Genomic DNA, 17,983 nt, shown 5'->3' on the forward strand with positions numbered 1-17,983 from the left:
CTGAAGGCACCAACCAGACCACTCCAGAAGGAGGGACCTGCCCACTCCACCCTGTGACATCCACACGTGGGCCCCCAGCAGGGCTCCGTGGTCAGTACTTGGGGGCAGCCAGGGGGGCCCTGAGCGGGTGTCCCTTCTGGAAGATGCTGCTCCTTGTGGGCCTTGGGGAAGGCAGGCACATCTCCGCTGCTCTGGCCCAGCCGAGGTCCCCCACGGCTCCAGCCCAGCGAGCCTGTGTCCTCTGCGCCTGGACAGCAGCACACATGGGCTGCGACCTCCAGACCCCACTCCTGGGCTGCTGACGGTTTCCTGTGCCCCGGCCTGTCCCACCTTGTGGTCAGAGATGAGGAAGGCCGGCCCTCAGCTGCCAGCCCACACCTCACCTGCGGCCCTCCCCTCTGTCCCCCTGGCCTTGCCCTCAGCCTCCCTCTTCCTTCGCCACCTCCATCGCCACCGGTCTCTTCCTCTCCATTCCCCCATCCGTTCTCACTTCACCTTCCCTCTTGTTGGTCCTGCTTCTACTTCTCCCCACTTCTCTTTGCCCCTCCTCCACTTTCCTCATCCTACCTACTTTCTCTTCCTCGGAGACTTGATTTCCAAGGGAGACTTGACTCGGTTCGACAACGCTTACTGAGCACCTACTGTGTGCTGGGCACAGTGCCGAGTCAGGGTGTAGAGATGAGACTCGGCAGGGTCTCGACAGCACAGGCTGGAGAGCTGGGGTTCCCCCACCCTCCTCTCCTTCTGCCCTTTTCCCCTGCTTCCTCTCCTCCCCCCACTCCACCCTCTCCTCCTGTAGCTTCTCTTCCCTCCCTGTCTCGGCCTCTGCAGCCAGAGGGGAGCTGGGGCGAGTGGGATGGCAGAGTCCCAGGAGGCCCGGCAGCAGGAGCCCTGGGTGCTGCCATCCCCACATGACAGATGATGGCGGAGACTGAGCGCCCAAGACACATTCATCACGTCCGCCTCCTTTCAGGGCCAAGACAGGACGGAAATGACTTTTGTCAGCTCTGCGGCAGCCCAGTGCCCCTGGCAGCTCCAAGCTGTTTATTAAAAAAAAAAAAAAAAGATGAAGAAGAGAAAGGCATGTGAATGCCATCTTGCCATGTGTTAGGGGAGCGATTCTAAAGTGATGATGTTGACAAACACCCCTTCAGGTAATCACACAGGAGCTCTCCAGCTCCCTTCCTAGCCTGCGTCCAGCTGTGACGGAGATGGAAGGTGACAGGCAAGAAATAGGAAGGGAGCAGCTGCTCTGGGCAAATTGCGAGGCTTCTGTTTGAGCACATGGGGGCCAGCCTTTGCCGGGAGTGATGGGACGCAGGGTCACCTGCCCGTTCATTCTCCTGCCCACTCCTCTTGGGACGTCACATGAGGCTTTCGTGGAGCCCAGTGGTGGGTTAGGCTCCAGAGACCCAGAGGTTGTTAGTAGTAATCGTAATGAGCCCGAACGGCTAATTATTGATGATTAATAATTATTAATCATAACTGTTAACCATTATTTGAGGAGCTAGGTGCCCGGCATGGGGCCCAGGGCTTTTCTTCCCTCCCCTTGATCTCCCTGTGAGATCAGGACGGTGACCTGGGCTAGGAGGAGGGGGAAGGAGTGCATCCAACGAAGGGAACAGCAAATGCAAACCCCGGAGGCAGGAAGAGCGTGGCCTGTCCCGGGAGACCCGTGTGGCTGCAGCAGAGCGAGCCAGGGGCTAACTCACAAGACAGGAGGTCGGGGAGGGGGTCGGGAGCCTGAGCCCCTGGAAGACTAAGGGTAGTGAGGACAGTGCGTGATGGAGGCAGCGCGTCGACACGCCTACCTTGGGGTCCATCTCGTGGGCTCCTCACTGCCCCATACTGTGACATTGGTCCTCTCCACCTAGCTGACCTAGGGCATGAGGAGGGACAGATGAGCGCAGCCAGTCCTGTGCCTGTCGCTCAGGGAACCTTTTCACAGAGTATTATCGCCAGGGCCTGGGTCAGGGGAGGCTCCTGCTAGCATCAGAAGAGAGAGGCTTATGGGCTGGTGGGAGCTCAGGAAGGCAGTGCCTAGGTCCCTGCCCCGGTCCCTGAAAAAGATCCCAGTCCCCTACCCTATCTGTACTCTCCTCTCCACTCCTGACATCACCTCCAGGGGCCATGGGCTTGGCTCCTTCTGAGACTGAAAAGCCCTTTGGGTCACTGTGGTCAGCTCTTTTCCCTCTAAACTATCCTACGTGGTCAGGGGATGGAAACGGTGATAATCAGACTGTGGTGAGCAGGACACCTTCCTCGGTCTTGTGCCAGCATTCCAACCTTTATGTGTAGGAGGCTGGCTCCTGTAATCCTTCCTGTCGTGACAGAGCAGCAAGCAGGGGCTGACGACGGGAACCTGCATCACCATCGCTCCCACCTTCTTCAGGCTGAGCCCTGGCCCCGGCTGCCACGCCCAAACTCTGACATTTGGCGCCCCTTCTTGCTTTTTTGTAAATTACAGCTTTGCTGTTGTCTGGGAAGGAGGTCGCTTGTCTTAGAGGGAGGACAAATAGATTTTATTTTTTTAAAGAACAGTGGATGGATTCCAGTCTCTCTCCTCTAAGCCCTGCTTTTCGTCTTACAGCCTATAATTTTGCCCCACTGTGAGATTCCCACTCTTCAGAGGCAGTGGTTTTGGCTCAGCTGCTGCAAAATGCCTCTGCCTGGCAGTCCCAGAATAGAAAGCGTCTGTCCTCTCGTGTATAGTCTTGGTTTCAAGATGATTTGATGGAGCTGTTTCCCTTTTGAAGGACCATTTTTTTTGTTGTTTGTTTGTTTGTTTTTAATCCCACCCGCATCCCATGAAACAGTCGGGTGTCACGGAGCATCTCGTTCAGGCGCATGTTTGGGTCACTGGCTCCAGCAGGCTCTGCTTGGTGGGGCTGTCCTCCGGGCTTGGCCCTAAATAAATAAATAAATAACCTCCCGTAGGTGCCCCTGAGTCTTCAAGAAGCAAATTACCTATTTCACAGCAGACTGTGTGGTGATAGGTCTTATCATGTCAGAGATGATGCCTCGTAAATCTGAGTCATCCCTCAGAGGTGCAGTTTTAACCTACTCAAACGTACTTAGTCAGGTTTAATTATAGACAGAAATTGCATTTCAGAAAGCGACAAGAAATCATTTGCACGGCTTGAGTCTGCGCATTCAATCGTATGGTTCGTTGGAGGGTGCAGGTGGGGTCAGCATTTCCAAAGAAAAATAGTATTAGTGCCCGCGCTCTGGGACTCAGTCGCGTCGACTGTGGAGATGGCACGGTGTCCGCTGACGGCGGGTTTCTTCTTGGCGCAGGATCCAGGAGGAGGCCAGCGACGGGGCCCAGGACGCCCACGGCAGGACCTGGGGGGACAAGGCCGCGTCCCCGCTCTCCCTCCGCCGAGGAAAGTACGGCCACTTCGGGGACAGCGAAGAGTGTGGCGTCCAGAGAAAGCCCCCGGAGAGGTCGGGCGCGCTGTCCTCCTCCCCGTCTTCCTGGAGTGGAGACGTGTCCCCGCGGCCCAGGGACAAGCTCCCCAGCCCATCGGCTGCCCTGTCGGAGTTCGTGGAAGGGCTCCGGAGGAAGAGAGCGCAGAGGGGCCGGGGGTCGCCGCTGGGCCTGGAGGACTGGCCCACCCTCCCCATCTACCAGACCACCGTGGCGTCCACGCTGCGGAGGGCCAGGACCAGCAGCGACGAGGGCGCTCTGGCTCTGAGGGCTGGGGCCGAGTCACCCCTGGATGCGTCGGCCGGGCTCCTGCGGTCCACCAGCCTGAAGTGCATCTCCTCGAAGAGCGTGGGGGGTCCCAGCCCGCCGCCCGAGAAGCTGAAGACCCGCTTCAGTTCCTGCGAGTCCCTCCTGGAGTCGGGGCCTGGCTCGCGGAGGACCCCGAGCTCCCCGACGGCGCTTAAGGGCTCGTTCTTGTCACCCACGCTGCGCCCGCGGAGGCGCTGTCTGGAGTCCTCGCTGGAAGATGCGGGCTGTCCGGACCTCGGGAAGGAGCCGCTCGTCTTCCAGAACCGCCAGTTTGCACACCTGATGGGGCACCCTCTGGGCAGCGACCCATTCAGCTGGAAGGTCCCGAGCCTCAACTATGAACGCAAGACCCAAGTGGGTTTCGATGACTTCCTCCCGGCCATCCGGAAGCCGGAGACACCTACGTCCTTGGCCCGAGCGGCCAAAGACGGGCAAGACAGTTCACAGCATTCAAGCGTCCACTTTGAGACGGAAGAGGCCGACGGGGGCTTTGTCTCAGGGATCACCACCGTTTTGAAAAGGAGCCCGGAGTCCAAGGAGGACCCTGCTCACCTCTCCGACTCATCCTCCTCCTCCAGCTCCATCGTGTCCTTCAGAAGCGCCGACAGCATCAAGAGTCGGCCAAGAATCCCACGGCTGGAGGGTGACGGTGGTGAGAGAACATCCCCTGAGATCAGAGAGCCGGGGACAGGGAGGAAAGAGGAGGATGTTGAGAGCATCATGAAGAAATACCTACAGAAGTAGGGACCAGCTCAGGTAACAGCGACAGGCTGGCCTGTCCTCCTGGGGGGATGAAACGAGGGGGTCCACCCAGGTCTGGCAGCCTGGAGGCAACCGGTTGCTGCTACTGCTTTTAGGTTTTCACTGAAATGATGTGTTGCTATTTATGCAAATAACGTGTTCCTGGTAAATGCAAAACTTACCAGAGGCCCTCACTAGGTGCCACCGGTTTCTCTGCTCTTGAAAATACAGGCCCATCAGAAAGTGTGAGGGTCCCGTGGGGGGCGGGGGAGAGGGTGCTGAAGGAGGCGCTGGGCTTTTAAAGTTTTCCCACCCTTGTCCTGTTCTCTTTCCAGCGCTCCTCTCCCCTGGTGCTGGGGGAGCCATGGAGGCATCTGTCCGCACAGTGACGGGAGAGCCCGGGTGGATGGGGGGAGGGTCAGGCTAGCGTAGACGAGGCCTTGACGTTAGTGAAGTCCAACTCTTGCATTAAATGTGTAAAGAGAAACTGGGGCCCAAGAAGGGGGAGGAGGGGACAAGTACAGAGATCCCAGAGCGACACCGTGGGAGCAGCAGTGCTTCCCTCTGCCTTCTCCTCCCGTCCCGATCCTGGCACTTCTCTGCAGTAAAGGTAGGAAGAGACATTCGTTGCTAATAACAGCTCCAGTTGATTGAATGTGTTTATCAGGCAGTCATTTGGTGCCCACAGTTACCCCAAGAGGTGGTGAGTATGATTTATTCCCATTCTACAGGTTGACAAACTGAGAATCATATAGGTTAAGGCACTTGTACAGAATCACCCAGGCAGAACTGGGATTTGAATCTCCAGAGTCCCCACACTTTTGTTGGTGATACTTTTTCTTAGGTACTTATTCCAGGCCTCTTTGTGAGTAAACTCAGAGCCACACTGATGGAGCTGGGTCTTTAAAGGGGTTGCCTCTATGGAGGGCAAACTGAGGCAGAGCTTAGAATTATACATCTAAAGGGGGGGTTGGAACTCACAGACTCCAACCTCACTCTTGGGCAAGTGAGGAGGACCTCAAGATCAAGGTCACCCAGTGAGTCTGCCACCAACCCAGCCACCCTGACTCCCACTCCAGTGCTCTTTGCCCTGAGGCCAGGCTGGCCCCTGACTGCACCTCGTAGGGCATGTTTCAGACTCCAGGGCACTGAGTCTTCCACTTCACAGCTCCCGACTGAAATGCAAAGCCCCATGAGGCAGGCCAGGAAGCAGCGGAGGGGGAGTTAGAGCCTCCCTCTGGGTTCAGATGCGATGCAAACCCACATCCCAGTGGCGGGTCCCCCACCCCAGCGTCTGTAAATCTCCGCGTCACTGAAGCTCAGAACTCGCAGCGGCTCAAGGCTCAGGTGGTCAAGTGGTCGTGCTCAGCCCACACCTGGCTCAGCCGCCAGCCCTCCTTCCAGAGGCCTCCTGGACCCAAACAAGCCGCACGTCCTGTCACTTTGAGAGTCACCCTCAGCCCATCAAAAAGCCATTGCCCCTTCCACGGAGATGGGTTTGGACTGTATCAGAGCAAATTAAATTGACTTAACATGGCCTTCTCTCTGCTCTCAATTACTGAGGAGAGATCTGATATTCATTTACATTATTATGCTCTCGGGGACACAGAACGCAGTTTCAAAGGCCAAGTAAAGGGCACACGTCCCGAAGGGGAACAGTGCTTAGCAGACATCGTCACAGAACATCTTGTCTCTGCCATTTTTTTTTTTAAAGCTCAGCTCCCCTTCTCCCCTCCCAGCAACGCTCGCTGTGATAACGGAGCACCTGCCTAAAAATCTCCTCCACCTTTGACTTGCACGCTGTAGTCTTGAGCTCGACAGTACAGCTCCATTGCCCATGATACAAATGTGTTAACGGGATTCGGAACCACTCAAGCCCCCAGAGCTCAGTTCTTCCCGGTAACTGCCGAGCGATGCAGGCTTGCTGAACGTCTGTGTTCTCAGCTGGAAGATGGGGGTAATAATGCCAACTACCCAAAGTAGCATTGTGAGCGGCATGTGAATCAGAGACCCCAGCCCAGAGCACTGCCACAGTGGCCACAGTGCATGTCAGGTACCTGCGCTTGGAAATGGTGGCCCTTCAGGATGTCTTTCAGGCTCCCTCCACTCATTTCCCTTCTGCCCCCTCCTATCTCATTCCACTCAGCACATTGCTGCAGTAACGCCACCTGGGAATATGGGCTCCAGGGGCTTCCACCCACCAAAACACACTCCCCAGGCCCCATTTCTCAGCTCTGACCTGCATTTGTTTCCAGCCTCCTGTGACACATTGCCCTCCTTGAAGACTTCCCGACTCCATGATGTTCTGGAGAGAGAGACAAAGACCAGCCAGGCCTCCCCGGGGGCCCCGAGTCCACAGCCAGTGTGGCCGCCCTCAAGAGGCTGGTGGGGGGGCAGCAGAGGCACATCCCGTGGGGCGTGGGGCTCCCAGCATGCTAGGTCTGTACCAAATAAAGTGTTGGCTTCTTGGCATCTGGGCTTTCTCTCTGTTCTATGATCATGTTACCTAGGACTCTGGAGGATTGATGGTGTGCACCTTGGGGCAGAAGGGTTCCGAGGAAGGGGACCAATGCAAACTGTTTGTAGTTTCGGGTGCACACTGCTATTTCTTTCCCTGTGTGTCTACATGCAATGGCCTTGCTCTCTTGGCCAAGTTCTGCTCAAATGTCACCTCCTCCAGGAAGTCTTCCCTGATACATCAAGCTGAAACAAATGCTCTTTCTCTATTCTCCCTTAATTCCCATGCTTCTATCATATTTCCCTTGTCTATTTACATATCTACATTGTGTGTAGATGTGCGGGCATTCAAGAAATTTTGATGAATGAGTGACTGAACGAGCAAATGAACCACGGAACAAGTCAGTGGCTCATACCCCCTGAATACCTGGGACACACTGACATATATGCATCTCTACAAATGTCCGCCCACAGCAACATTCAAGAACTTGTGACCATCTTTTCCCACAGTCCCCCGTACACCTCACATACACAGACTACCATGCACAGACAACTATGCACGTGTACCAAAAACTACACTCGCAATGGCACACTTACAGCCTGGACACCTGCTTTATCAAACATCCTTGAAGTGTCAATAATCCTAAAACTATAGGCTGATGTTTATTGATCACATACTGTGTACTGACCACCGTGCTAGGCATTTTACACAGTGCATCTCACTCCAACTTTATAAAGTCCCAAGAGATAGATCCACTTATTTTTTCCTATTTACAAAGACAGAACTAGCTTATGCCCACATTCAGGTAGCCAATGCTACTTCTCCTTAAGTTCCCACTGGCACAGACTCCACGTCCTACCCCACATGTGCCTCTATTCCTAGGGCCCCTCTGGTACAGCCAGTCGCAGCTGCCATCAGGAAGGAAAGTCCTGTTGGGATCACCGGTGAGTTAATTTGCTAGGGCTGCTATAACAAAGCACCACAAACTGCATGGTCTAAACAACAGAAACTTACTATCTTGAAGTTTTAGAGGCTAGAATTCCAAAATCAAGATGTTGGCAGGGTTGGTTCCTTTGGAGTATCTTAAGGGACTCTCTTTTGGCTTACATGTAGCCGTCTTCCTCCTGTGCATGTCTGTCTCTGTGTCCAAATTTCCTCCTTTTATGAGGACACAGTCATAGTCACAGTCAATCAACCCTAACCTCTACTTGATTGCCTGTGCATAGACCTTATCCCCAAATAAGGTCACACTCTGAGCTCCTGGGGGTTCGGGTATCTTGGGAGCGGGTGGGGGACACAATTCAAGCCATAACAACTTACCAGTTGGCGCTTACCCCAAGAAGGGAAGATCTCAGCTCTGACCATCCTCGCCAGAGGTTGTGGGTAGAACTGGGAAGGGGAGGAGAGATGGGGCAGGAAGGAAATTCACTGGATGCCCTCCCTGGGAGACCTCACCATCTGCCCGTCTCTCTGGCGGAGAGAGTCAGTGGAAGAGTGGACTGTGTTTTCTCAGATGCAGGAGCGTTCTCCCACTTGGTGAGTCTGTAGACAAATACATCATATATTTATATGTATTTAAGGAACATCCCCCACCAGCCTGCCATGCACAGGAGTGGCCTCAGCTCACCGGAGAGAGCTGGGGCATGTGGAGGGGACATCCGAGATCTCTGCAGGGAATCAGAGGTCCTGGCAAGGAAGAGGGTGCTGTTCAAAAGCTTGACGACGTTTGGGTGTGGGGTAAGGATGGGAGCAGACACAGCCCTGTGTCTTCCTCCGGTGGAACCCATGGAGCCTTGGAAAAGCCACTTCCCTCACTGGGCCTCAGTTTCCTCATCTCAACGGTGGGAATAGTTATTAGACTCTAATGGGATTTGGGCATGGGAGAGTGTAGCAGGCTATACTAGTTTGCTAGAGCTGCTATAACAAAATACCACAGGCTGGGGGTGGGCATGGTGCCTAAACAACAGGAATTTATTTTCTCCCAGTTTTGGAGGCTGGCATCCAAGACCAAGGTGTTGGCAGGTCTGGCTTCTGAGGCCTCACTCCTTAGCTTGCAGACGGCCGCCTCCTTGCTGTGTCCTCACGTTGTCATTCCTCTGTGCCCATGCATCCCTGGTGTCTCTCTTTGTGTTCAGATTCCCTCGTCTTATAAAGGAGCCCAGTCAGAGTGGATTAGGGCCCAGCCCAGGGGCCTCACTTGAACTTAGTCACATCTCTAAAGGCCCATCTCCAAATGCAGTCACCTGAGGTTATGGGTGTTAGGACTTCAACATATGAATTTTGTAGGGGTCATAATTCAGCCCATAGCACATGCTATGCCAGAGAAGGTGACCAGTTAGTTTATTAATAATGATCATTATTATTAATGTAGTGATCAGATAAATATGTCCCAAACTCCCAGCTTGGTCCCCAAACAAAAGCAATAGTGGAAATCCGGAATAGAGATTCTCACTGCCTTCCTGGCACTGGAGTTTTGCAGACATTTTTAGGGCCTGGAACCTGTGTGTTTCCATGTGCTTCTCCTCCTGTGCCAGCAGGATTACTTACCCAGGCGATATTTGTTGAGCACCTGCTAGGCACCAGGCACTGTTCCCCACACGGGGGATCCATGGAGGGCAGGTGCAGCGCCCCCTGCTTTTCTGGAGGCAAAGGGAGACAGACAATGAGCAAGAAAATAAATATGTTGTCAGAGAGTGAGAAGTGGTATAAAGGAAAATAAAGATGAAATTATCTCGTAAGTTTCCTGTTAAAATTTTTCTGGACATTTATTTTACAGAGTACCTTTTGGTAAAGGAAGAAAGCCATCATTTTTCTTCAGTCGTTGAGTGATGCATTCAAAAAAATTAAACCCAGATAACAACAGCAAAGCTTTCCTCATCGTGCATCAGGAAACAGAAATCCTGAAGATGCTGTTAGAAATCAATTCAGCATTCTAGAAGATAACCACTGTCCCCCTGCCTCTCGAATCCCCCAACCCAACACACCCTGATGCAAGAGATTCTGACCCAGCTGAGTCCTCCTCCCTGGCAGCTCACTCCAGAAATTCTAGCGTGGATCCTGGTGTCCCATCGAGCTCAGCCCAGGACCCAGTGCAGTAAGCACCGTGCAAGCCTTCACTTCTCCGACTTCTGCTACCCAGGGTAACTAAATGGCTCATGCCCTGGGTTCTGCCTTTCCATCCGCGCGTGACCTCGGTCAGTTCACCTCTTTCTGGGCCCTCCTTTACTCATCTGTGCAATGAGTCTAGAAGTGGTACCAGCCTCCCAGCATCCCGTGAAAAATCAAATGCTCAGGAAGCACTTAGCACAGTGCCTGGCACATAGCTCGCGCTCCACAGTGGCACCATTGATCTTTGGGCTCAGAAACACTTTTCCCTGGTGCCCAACTCAGAGGCTCCATCTGCACAGCTGTGCCCTGTGTGGTTTCCCTGACATCATAACCAAAGTCATTTCAAAGGTGAGGGTGTTGCAGGTCTCACATCCAGGTGGGTTGAGTGGCCGCCCCAAACGTTCCCTCTTGTTTCCGGGCCCCGGGGCCATTTTTAGCAGCAGGACCCGGTCTTGAAACAAGCCTGGACTCTCAGGACTAGAAGAAAGCCTCAAGGTAATTTTACAAGTGAGGAAACGGAGGCTCAGAGAGGGAAAAGACCTGTCCCAAGACAAAGGTAGATCTGAGTTCAGAACTCAATTAACATTTTCTGGTTTAATCAATATTTATTAATCTTTCTACCACCCCATGTCCAGGGCACTGAAGAGAAAGCTGAGACTAGGATGGCCAGAGGGCCTACCTTTGTGAAGCTTGTGGCTTACTGCAGGAGACAGGTAATAAACTGGGGATATATCCATCGGCTGGGCCCGCTCACCTGATGGCCCTTCAGTAGCCTACCTGCTCCAGGTCATCCTCCCATGTCCGTCCCATCCCAGCCCTGCCCAGAGCCCTCCCCAAGCCAAGAGAGACCCAGCCCTGTCCCAAGCCCCCTGGCTGTCTGCACCATTCAGGGCCGAGGAACTGTGGTTTTGCATCCTTTCCCAATCCCAAGGATTGTAACAGGCGAGGGAAGACTGGGGCAGCTGGGGGACGTGGGTGCTGGAGGGTGCTGGATGTAGCCTCGGCAGCTCCAGATGTGATGAATGGCCTGGCAGAGCTCCCGCTGTTGTCTTCCAAGAGTGATGGGCAGCCTCGGCTGGGTTCCCACCAGAACCGATTGCTTATTTACCTGTCAGCAACCTTCAGAGCTCAGGGACAGATGCTAGGCAGCATGCCCGGTGATGAGGTGAGGCAGTGACCTTGTCACCCTTTGTTAAGAACCATTGCCACTCCCACTCTTTGTATGTCTGCAAGCAGCCAGCCACTGTGCTGGGTGGTACTCAAACATCACTGCTAAGAAGCGGTGTTGGGGGTCTCGGCCCTGTCAGTCACACCATGTGTTCTACACCTGCAAGAAAACATTTTAAATGACTCGAAAAGCTGCTTTGTAAGTAGCTGCACGAAGGCTCGGTAGCCCTGGGCAAAATCCTGCTCACGCACATGCCTCAGCGTGCAGAGCTCAGGGCAGTGGCTTATTTAAGCCTCTCCATCCCCCACCCCCCATCATCTCAAGTTTGTGGTCTTCCCGCTCAAGCTGGCGCAGAGGGGAGGGGGAGACACAGCTGCATTTGCCCAAAGCCCTTGCCCTGGCCCTGGCCCTGCCCCCAGCCAGAGGTGGAAGGAGGCTGGGGGACGCGATCCTTTAAGGCACAGTGGCCTCGCCCTCGGTCAGCTGAGTCCAGTGACTGCAGCTGACTCTGAACAATCCAATAAACAGCAGTTCTTCATCGCTCAGCATGTGGGGAGAGGGAAACAAACAAGGGGTCAGGCAGAAGGTGGAAATGAGAGAGTAGGGGATCCCCCCCACCCCAAATCAGGTGTTGAGGTTCATAGAGGACGTGAGTGGTGACAAGGGGAGCTGGAATTTGAACCCAGAGCTCTGACTCCAAACCCAGGCATCCTTGATGATAATACCATGGGCCAAGCTTGGCAGTGTGGATAGTGCTTTTCTACAAGGTCAACTGGTAGAACAGGTCTATGGATCATATGGCTTCACCTTCACCATCTCCCTCTGGCAGAACTAAGCTGGCCCTGCCTGCTCCACCTGGGAGGTAATGGGGCCCAGACTCTTGGAACAGGCTTGGATTTATTCCCATCTTCGCCATTTTTTAAACTGTGACCTCGAGCAGTTTTCTAAACTCCTTTGGTTGGAAGAGGAGACACTAATTTTTAAAGCTTGTCTGGCTCACAGAAGCACGAGGACAAGGGCTAGTGCACCCATTTTACAGATGGGGAAACTGAGGCTTTGCAAAACCAAGTGACTGACCAAGTGAGCAGTGAAGGAGCTGGGATTGGAGTTCAGAGTTCCTGACTCCTGGTTCAGGTTCAGTGGCCTCCTGCCAGTCTCGTGGCCTGGTCGTCTAGCTGGTTTGGGGAAAGGCTAAAAGGGGGTTCCAGCTCTGTCACAGGCAGGGACACACTGAGCAAGGGCCCCGCCCTAGCAGTCGATCACCTCTGCTGCCAGCTCCAATCTCAAGCAACCTCCCTCAAAGGTGGGGTGGAATGGGGGGGCTGGCTCCATGGATGCCCAGCCTCTCTCCTGTCTTTGAAGGAACCCAATTTCATGCCTGATGGGTTGAGTGACTTATACCTAATTGCCATGACCCAAGAAGCCATCAGATAGATTTAAATGTGTCTTCTCCTGAAAAGAGAGAGGTAACTGAATTTATTCTTGCTGCTGATGGCTCATTGGGTATCTCAGTCAGAGCTGGGTGGGTGCCATGGCTTATGGTCCCTGGACTGTTTCCCACTGTACCTGTGCGTGGGAATCTCTAAGGTGAGTTTGGAAGGCAGGGACAAGCAGGGAGGGGCATGCAGGGATGTTCTCTGTAGCCGAGGAGCAGACACTGCTGGAGGGGCCTCGCTGGTACCAGTGCATTGGACTGGCACATTATTTTTCATGTGGAGAAACAGGACCAGAGAGCGAGCATCTATTGCCCAAAGTCACGCAGCAAATTGGGAGCAGACCTGAACCTAGTGTTTTTCCCTTCGCTTCTTGCTGCTTCTTGGAGCTGGAGAGAAGTGATTCAAGGCTAATTCAGCCTTTGGGTTGACTGTGGATAACCCAGAGTGTACTAGAGAATCCTGATGGCATCTTCACATTCTTGCCTCAGAGATTTAGGTCCACATGCTTGCTTTCTCTGCAGCCCCAAGGGGTCCACATTCTTCTCACTGTGTGTCAGGACTGCTGGAGGCATGGTGGGGTGAGCTCTTTACTCTCTCGATGCCTCAGTTTCCCAACGACAAAGGCAGGATAGCAGCGATTGGATTGGATCCATCTCCCGAGCTTTCTCTTGTTCTCTTGTTCTCTTGGCCCCATCAATCTCCTGGACCCTCAGCTGCTGTCTGAATTGCAGCTACTATTACAGCAACATACATGCAGGTCAGAGAGCCAAACGCCAGGCTCTGTGGCTCCTCCTACCACTCCAGAAGGGGATCACCCTGGAGAGCACTTTCACCTGTGAGAGGGGGTGTGAAGGACTGGAGGACACGCTCCCTCTCCACCCCTCCCTCTATTGGACCACGCCGGGCAGTTTTCCTGTGCATTCTAACAGAGACAGACCATGGAGCCCAGCAACCACTGTGGCCAGAACGTGTGACTGACCTTGTAGCTTATCTTTCCTGCCTTCCCTTCCCTCTCCTTCAGGCTCACTGCCCTGAGATTGTACTTTCCAGTAACATAACAAATGTTTAAACCTTGCCCCAGGTTTATTTCCTCAGGAGCCTGGGCTAAGACTAAAACTAGGGCAAAGGTTGGTTGTGAGAATTAAACAGACGGATGCATGAAAAAGCACTTGGAACCTCTCCTGCACTTTACAATCACTCATGGACTTGAGCTGCCATCATGATTGACATGCTGTTCATATCAGTCTTGAGTGATGTTGTCCCCAAGTGCTTTGCCTGCCCCTGTGCTGGCCACTGCCCCAACCCCACCCAGTTCCTTCTCCCTTCTGGGCTTTCTCATATGCTTTCATCTGTGCCTGACTCACTCATTCATTCATTCATTCATTCAAATGGATTTATTGGGCATCCACTCAACAACCTGAACAACCCAGACGCAGTCCCTGGTCTGAGACTTACATCTCATCTCACCTGTCTTCTCACCTTATGAATCGCCCTTCCTCCTACAGTTCTCAGTCATCCCTAACTTCCGGGTAGGTTTGGGGGCTCTGCCACAGTCTCCCCTCACCTGTGTCTCCCTCCATCATTATATATGTAGCACAGCATGAAGCCCTCTGTTCACCCACTGCTTTCCCTCACGCAACTCTTAGATGCAGGACCCAACCTGTGGTTGATGCTGAAGAAATGCATTCACTCAACCAGGACTTATAAAGCACCTTCTATGTGTCAGGCACTGGACCTATTTTAGCGCCAGAGACGGAGCAGTGACTAAAACAGACAAGCATTCATGCCCTCGTGGAATCCACATACTAGTTGAGGGTAGGGGCAAATGGTAAACAAGAGGAGAAAGTAAAAGATTCAATGTTTTAGGTAGTGAAATGTGTGGGGGAGAAGATGAAGCAGGAGAGCGCTCCAGGAGGCTTTGAGAGTCATGTGGAGAATATTTTAGATGGAGTGGGTAGAGCAGGACTTCTTGAAAAAGACACGTTAAGTAAAGATCTGAAGGGAGCGAGGGATGCAGCCATGTCTGCAGCTTAGGGAAGAGCATTCTAGGCAGAGGGAACAGCCAGTGCAAAGGCCTTGGGGTGGGAGGGTGAATGATGTGTTTGAGCATCTGCAAGGAATCCAGTACAGCTGGAGTGGGGTGAGTGAGGGGGCGAGGAGCGGTGGACGAGGTCAGAGAGGTGATGGGGGCCAGACGATGTAGCACTGTGTAAAGATGTTGGCTTGAACTCAGATTTGGGAGCCATTCAGGGTGATCAGCCATCCCAGTTTGCCGGGACTTAGAGAGCTCCCAGGACACAGAAGTTTCAATGCTAAAACGGGGAACCCAGGCCAACAAGGGCAAGGCGGTCACCCTAGAGCCATTGCAGGGTTTGGAGCAGAGCTGTGACACGATCTGACCTGGGATTGATGAGGGTCACGCCGGTTGCTGGATGGAGAATAGATTCCAAGGGACAAGAGCCGAATCAGCGAGATCAGCTTGGGGGTCACTAATCCAAGGGAGGGATGAAGGTGGCTCAGACCAGAGTGGTCACCGTGGAGGTGGAGAGAAGAGGACAAATTAGAAGGGAGAGCCAACTGGAAACGCTTGATGGAGAAATGAGTACCTGTTCCCTGTGTTGACAACCTGGCGGGTGACATACCCAGCTGCCCTCGGTGAGATCTCTGCCTTCCCTTGGCTGCCTCTCTGCCTCACCTCTTCCTTGTTGGAAGGGACAGAAAAACTAGTGACTACCTGAACCTTCTGAGCACCCTTCACAATGCGGTCATCATGGCTGTGAACTGGGGATGCAGACAAGGCAAGGCATGGACGCCTTTTTTACAGATAAGGAAACTGAAGCTCAGAGAATAATATGCCCCTGGGCACCCAGCAAGTGACAACAGGCTGAGTTAACACCCCCTACTGGGTGTCAGGCAGGCCTGGGTTTCAGTGCCAACCCATTCAGAGAGAGTCATTCACCTGGGGCACTTCTGAGCCTCCAGTTTCACATCTGTGAAATAGAGCCAGTGACTCGTCAACTTCATCATCATGCATAAAGGAGACAGTGTGCGTGAAAGCGGTGGGCGCGGGGCCTGACACATAGTAGACCCTCCATAATGTCAGTTTCTCTTTCTTTCCCTGGATCCTTCTCCCAGCCTCCCCATACAAAGCCTTCCTGAGTGAGTTAAAGAACGTTCTCAAGGACTGTTTTTCCAGGAGCCCAGTGGGGCCATTCTGTTCAGCCGAGTGGGGAATATTTACATCTTTTCTAAAGGCAAATGATTTCCTTGAGATGCCGGATTAGTTCCCAAGCAGCCTCCAGGCTGTCTTATAAATACGTAGATACGAGTGTTAACGGAGCCCCCATTTGTCTAGCAAACCAGAACAGAAATGTTTGAGGGCTGTAAATGCCAGGACTTCATTTCTCCCAGCCAGCGATTTCACTCCTGCTGTCTCCCTCTTCAAACACCCACTTTTGTTCATTCATGAATTCATGCAACAAACACTTACTGAGCACCTGTTATGTGCCAGGCACTGTGCTGGGCACTGGGAAACCAGGCAGGAGCAAGGGGGGCTGGGTCCTGCCTCCGTAGCACTTACAGTCCAGTGACTACAAGACAAGACTCGTAAGTGTCAACCATAGTGTTTGGTGCATTTTTTTTTAAAATGACAATAATAACAATAGCTCATATTTCTTTTTTAACTGACATCAACTTTACACGCAGTGAAATGCTCAGATCTAAAGTATGCTGTTCGGACTTTCCTGGTGACGCGCTGGTTAAGAATCCGCCTGCCAGTGCGGGGGACACAGGTTCGATCCCTGGTCCGGGAAGATCACACTTGCTGCGGAGCAACTAAGCCCATGCTCCGCAACAAGAGAAGCCACCGCAATGAGAAGCCCGCGCACCGCAATGAAGAGTAGCCCCCGCTTGCCGCAACTAGAGAAAGCCCATGCACAGCAATGAAGACCCAATGCAGCCCAAATAAATAAAAAAGAAAGTGTGCTGTTCAATCTGTTTGCGGGGTGTCAAACAGTCACCCCAGAAAGTTCCCTCATGAAACCCCAGAAAGTTCCCTTTCTGGTCTGTTAAGCTTTTGATCTGTCCATCAAATCTGAAGGAGAGCCTTGCTGGGTAGAGTATATTCTTGGTTGTAGTTTTTTCCCTTTCATCACTTGTAAATATATCATGCCACTCCCTTCTGGCCTGCAGCATTTCTGCTGAAAAATCAGCTGATAGCCTTATGGGAGCTCCCTTGTATGTTATTTGTTGCTTTGCCCTTGCTGCTTTTAATGTTGTCTCTTTTTATCTTTAGTTTTTGCCGTATTAGTTACAATGTGTCTTGGCGTGTTCCTCTTTGGGATCGAACTGTATGGGGCTCTCTGAGCTTCCTGGACTCTGGTGACTTTTTTTTCCAATAAACATGTAGATTTGTTTTAAATCAGTTTGGTACATGATACAGATTGGTTTTGCAGTTTTCAATGAACTGAAATAGAATTTTCTAAATACAGCAGTGTCTGTGCAACAAATATCTGTAAGGTAAAATAAGGGATTTTAATAAACTACAATCTACATGAAGAAATCAGATGAAAAATCTGAAAAGGTTTCTATATACCTTCTGGATTAAAAAAAACCCAGAATTATTAATGGATCAAGATACTAAACTGCTAAAGGAAGAGGGGAAAAGACTGTGAGTTCTGTTGTAAGAGCTCTTTTTGTAAAATCTAATTCCATATTATGATTCTGTTAGAGCATTATTCAAAATTACAGAAGATGAGAGCCTTCATCAGCTACATTTTCACAAAAATAGCTATACTGTTAACATTAATGTGTGGCAAAGTATTCCTATCTAGGTAAATGACAATTATACCATTGTAGCTAATTTTTACCACTTTGGGAGAATGGAAATTCTGTATATTTTCAACTGAATCGTGTATCTTAAAGCACTCACTAAAAACTAACAGCCATGGCATCATAATAAAATTTTTTGTGAGGTACCTAAAATATTACTACTGAGGGAAACAAAAATGTGAGGTAAGCCTACCTTTCCCCCCAAATCTTTGAAGCCAGAGATGTTAAACAGTTAAGGCACTTGAAAACATTAGGTATATGTACAAATGTACAAGTAAAACAAACTTCAGCTCTACCAGCAAGTAAAGAAGAAACAGTAAATCTTCATTTTAAGAACATTTAATTATGTAAATGTAAGGAATTTTGGCTTATGAAATGGACCAAAGCAACTTGTCATTTCTTAATATAAAATTTTGAACACCAAGTGCTAAACTCAGCCACTATAGGCTAAAGAAACTAAACAAAAAACCTTAATGGGGCTTCCCAGGTGGCGCAGTGGTTGA

The 17,983-nt window shown here is 51.9% G+C and overlaps 1 protein-coding gene across 3 annotated transcripts in view; it reads left to right on the plus strand.

Moving 5' to 3' along the window:
- Positions 1-17,693, plus strand: part of MYO18B (myosin XVIIIB) — a 232,527-nt gene extending 214,834 nt beyond the window's left edge. The window contains exons 41-44 of one of the 3 annotated variants that reach the window (XM_089894624.1): positions 3,298-4,495; positions 9,715-10,078; positions 10,682-10,759; positions 16,356-17,693. In XM_089894624.1, the coding sequence (XP_089750750.1) occupies positions 3,298-4,483 (1,186 nt within the window). In that variant the 3' untranslated portion in view covers positions 4,484-4,495; positions 9,715-10,078; positions 10,682-10,759; positions 16,356-17,693. The other 2 variants (XM_089894623.1, XM_089894622.1) reach the window with 2 other exon arrangements.
- The last annotated feature ends 290 nt before the right edge of the window (positions 17,694-17,983 follow it).

Source organism: Delphinapterus leucas, chromosome 14 (genome assembly GCF_059928025.1).
Source record: "Delphinapterus leucas isolate spDelLeu-1000000601 "Yukka" chromosome 14, BTC_Dleu_Yukka2, whole genome shotgun sequence".
NCBI classification, from domain to species: Eukaryota; Metazoa; Chordata; class Mammalia; order Artiodactyla; family Monodontidae; genus Delphinapterus; species Delphinapterus leucas.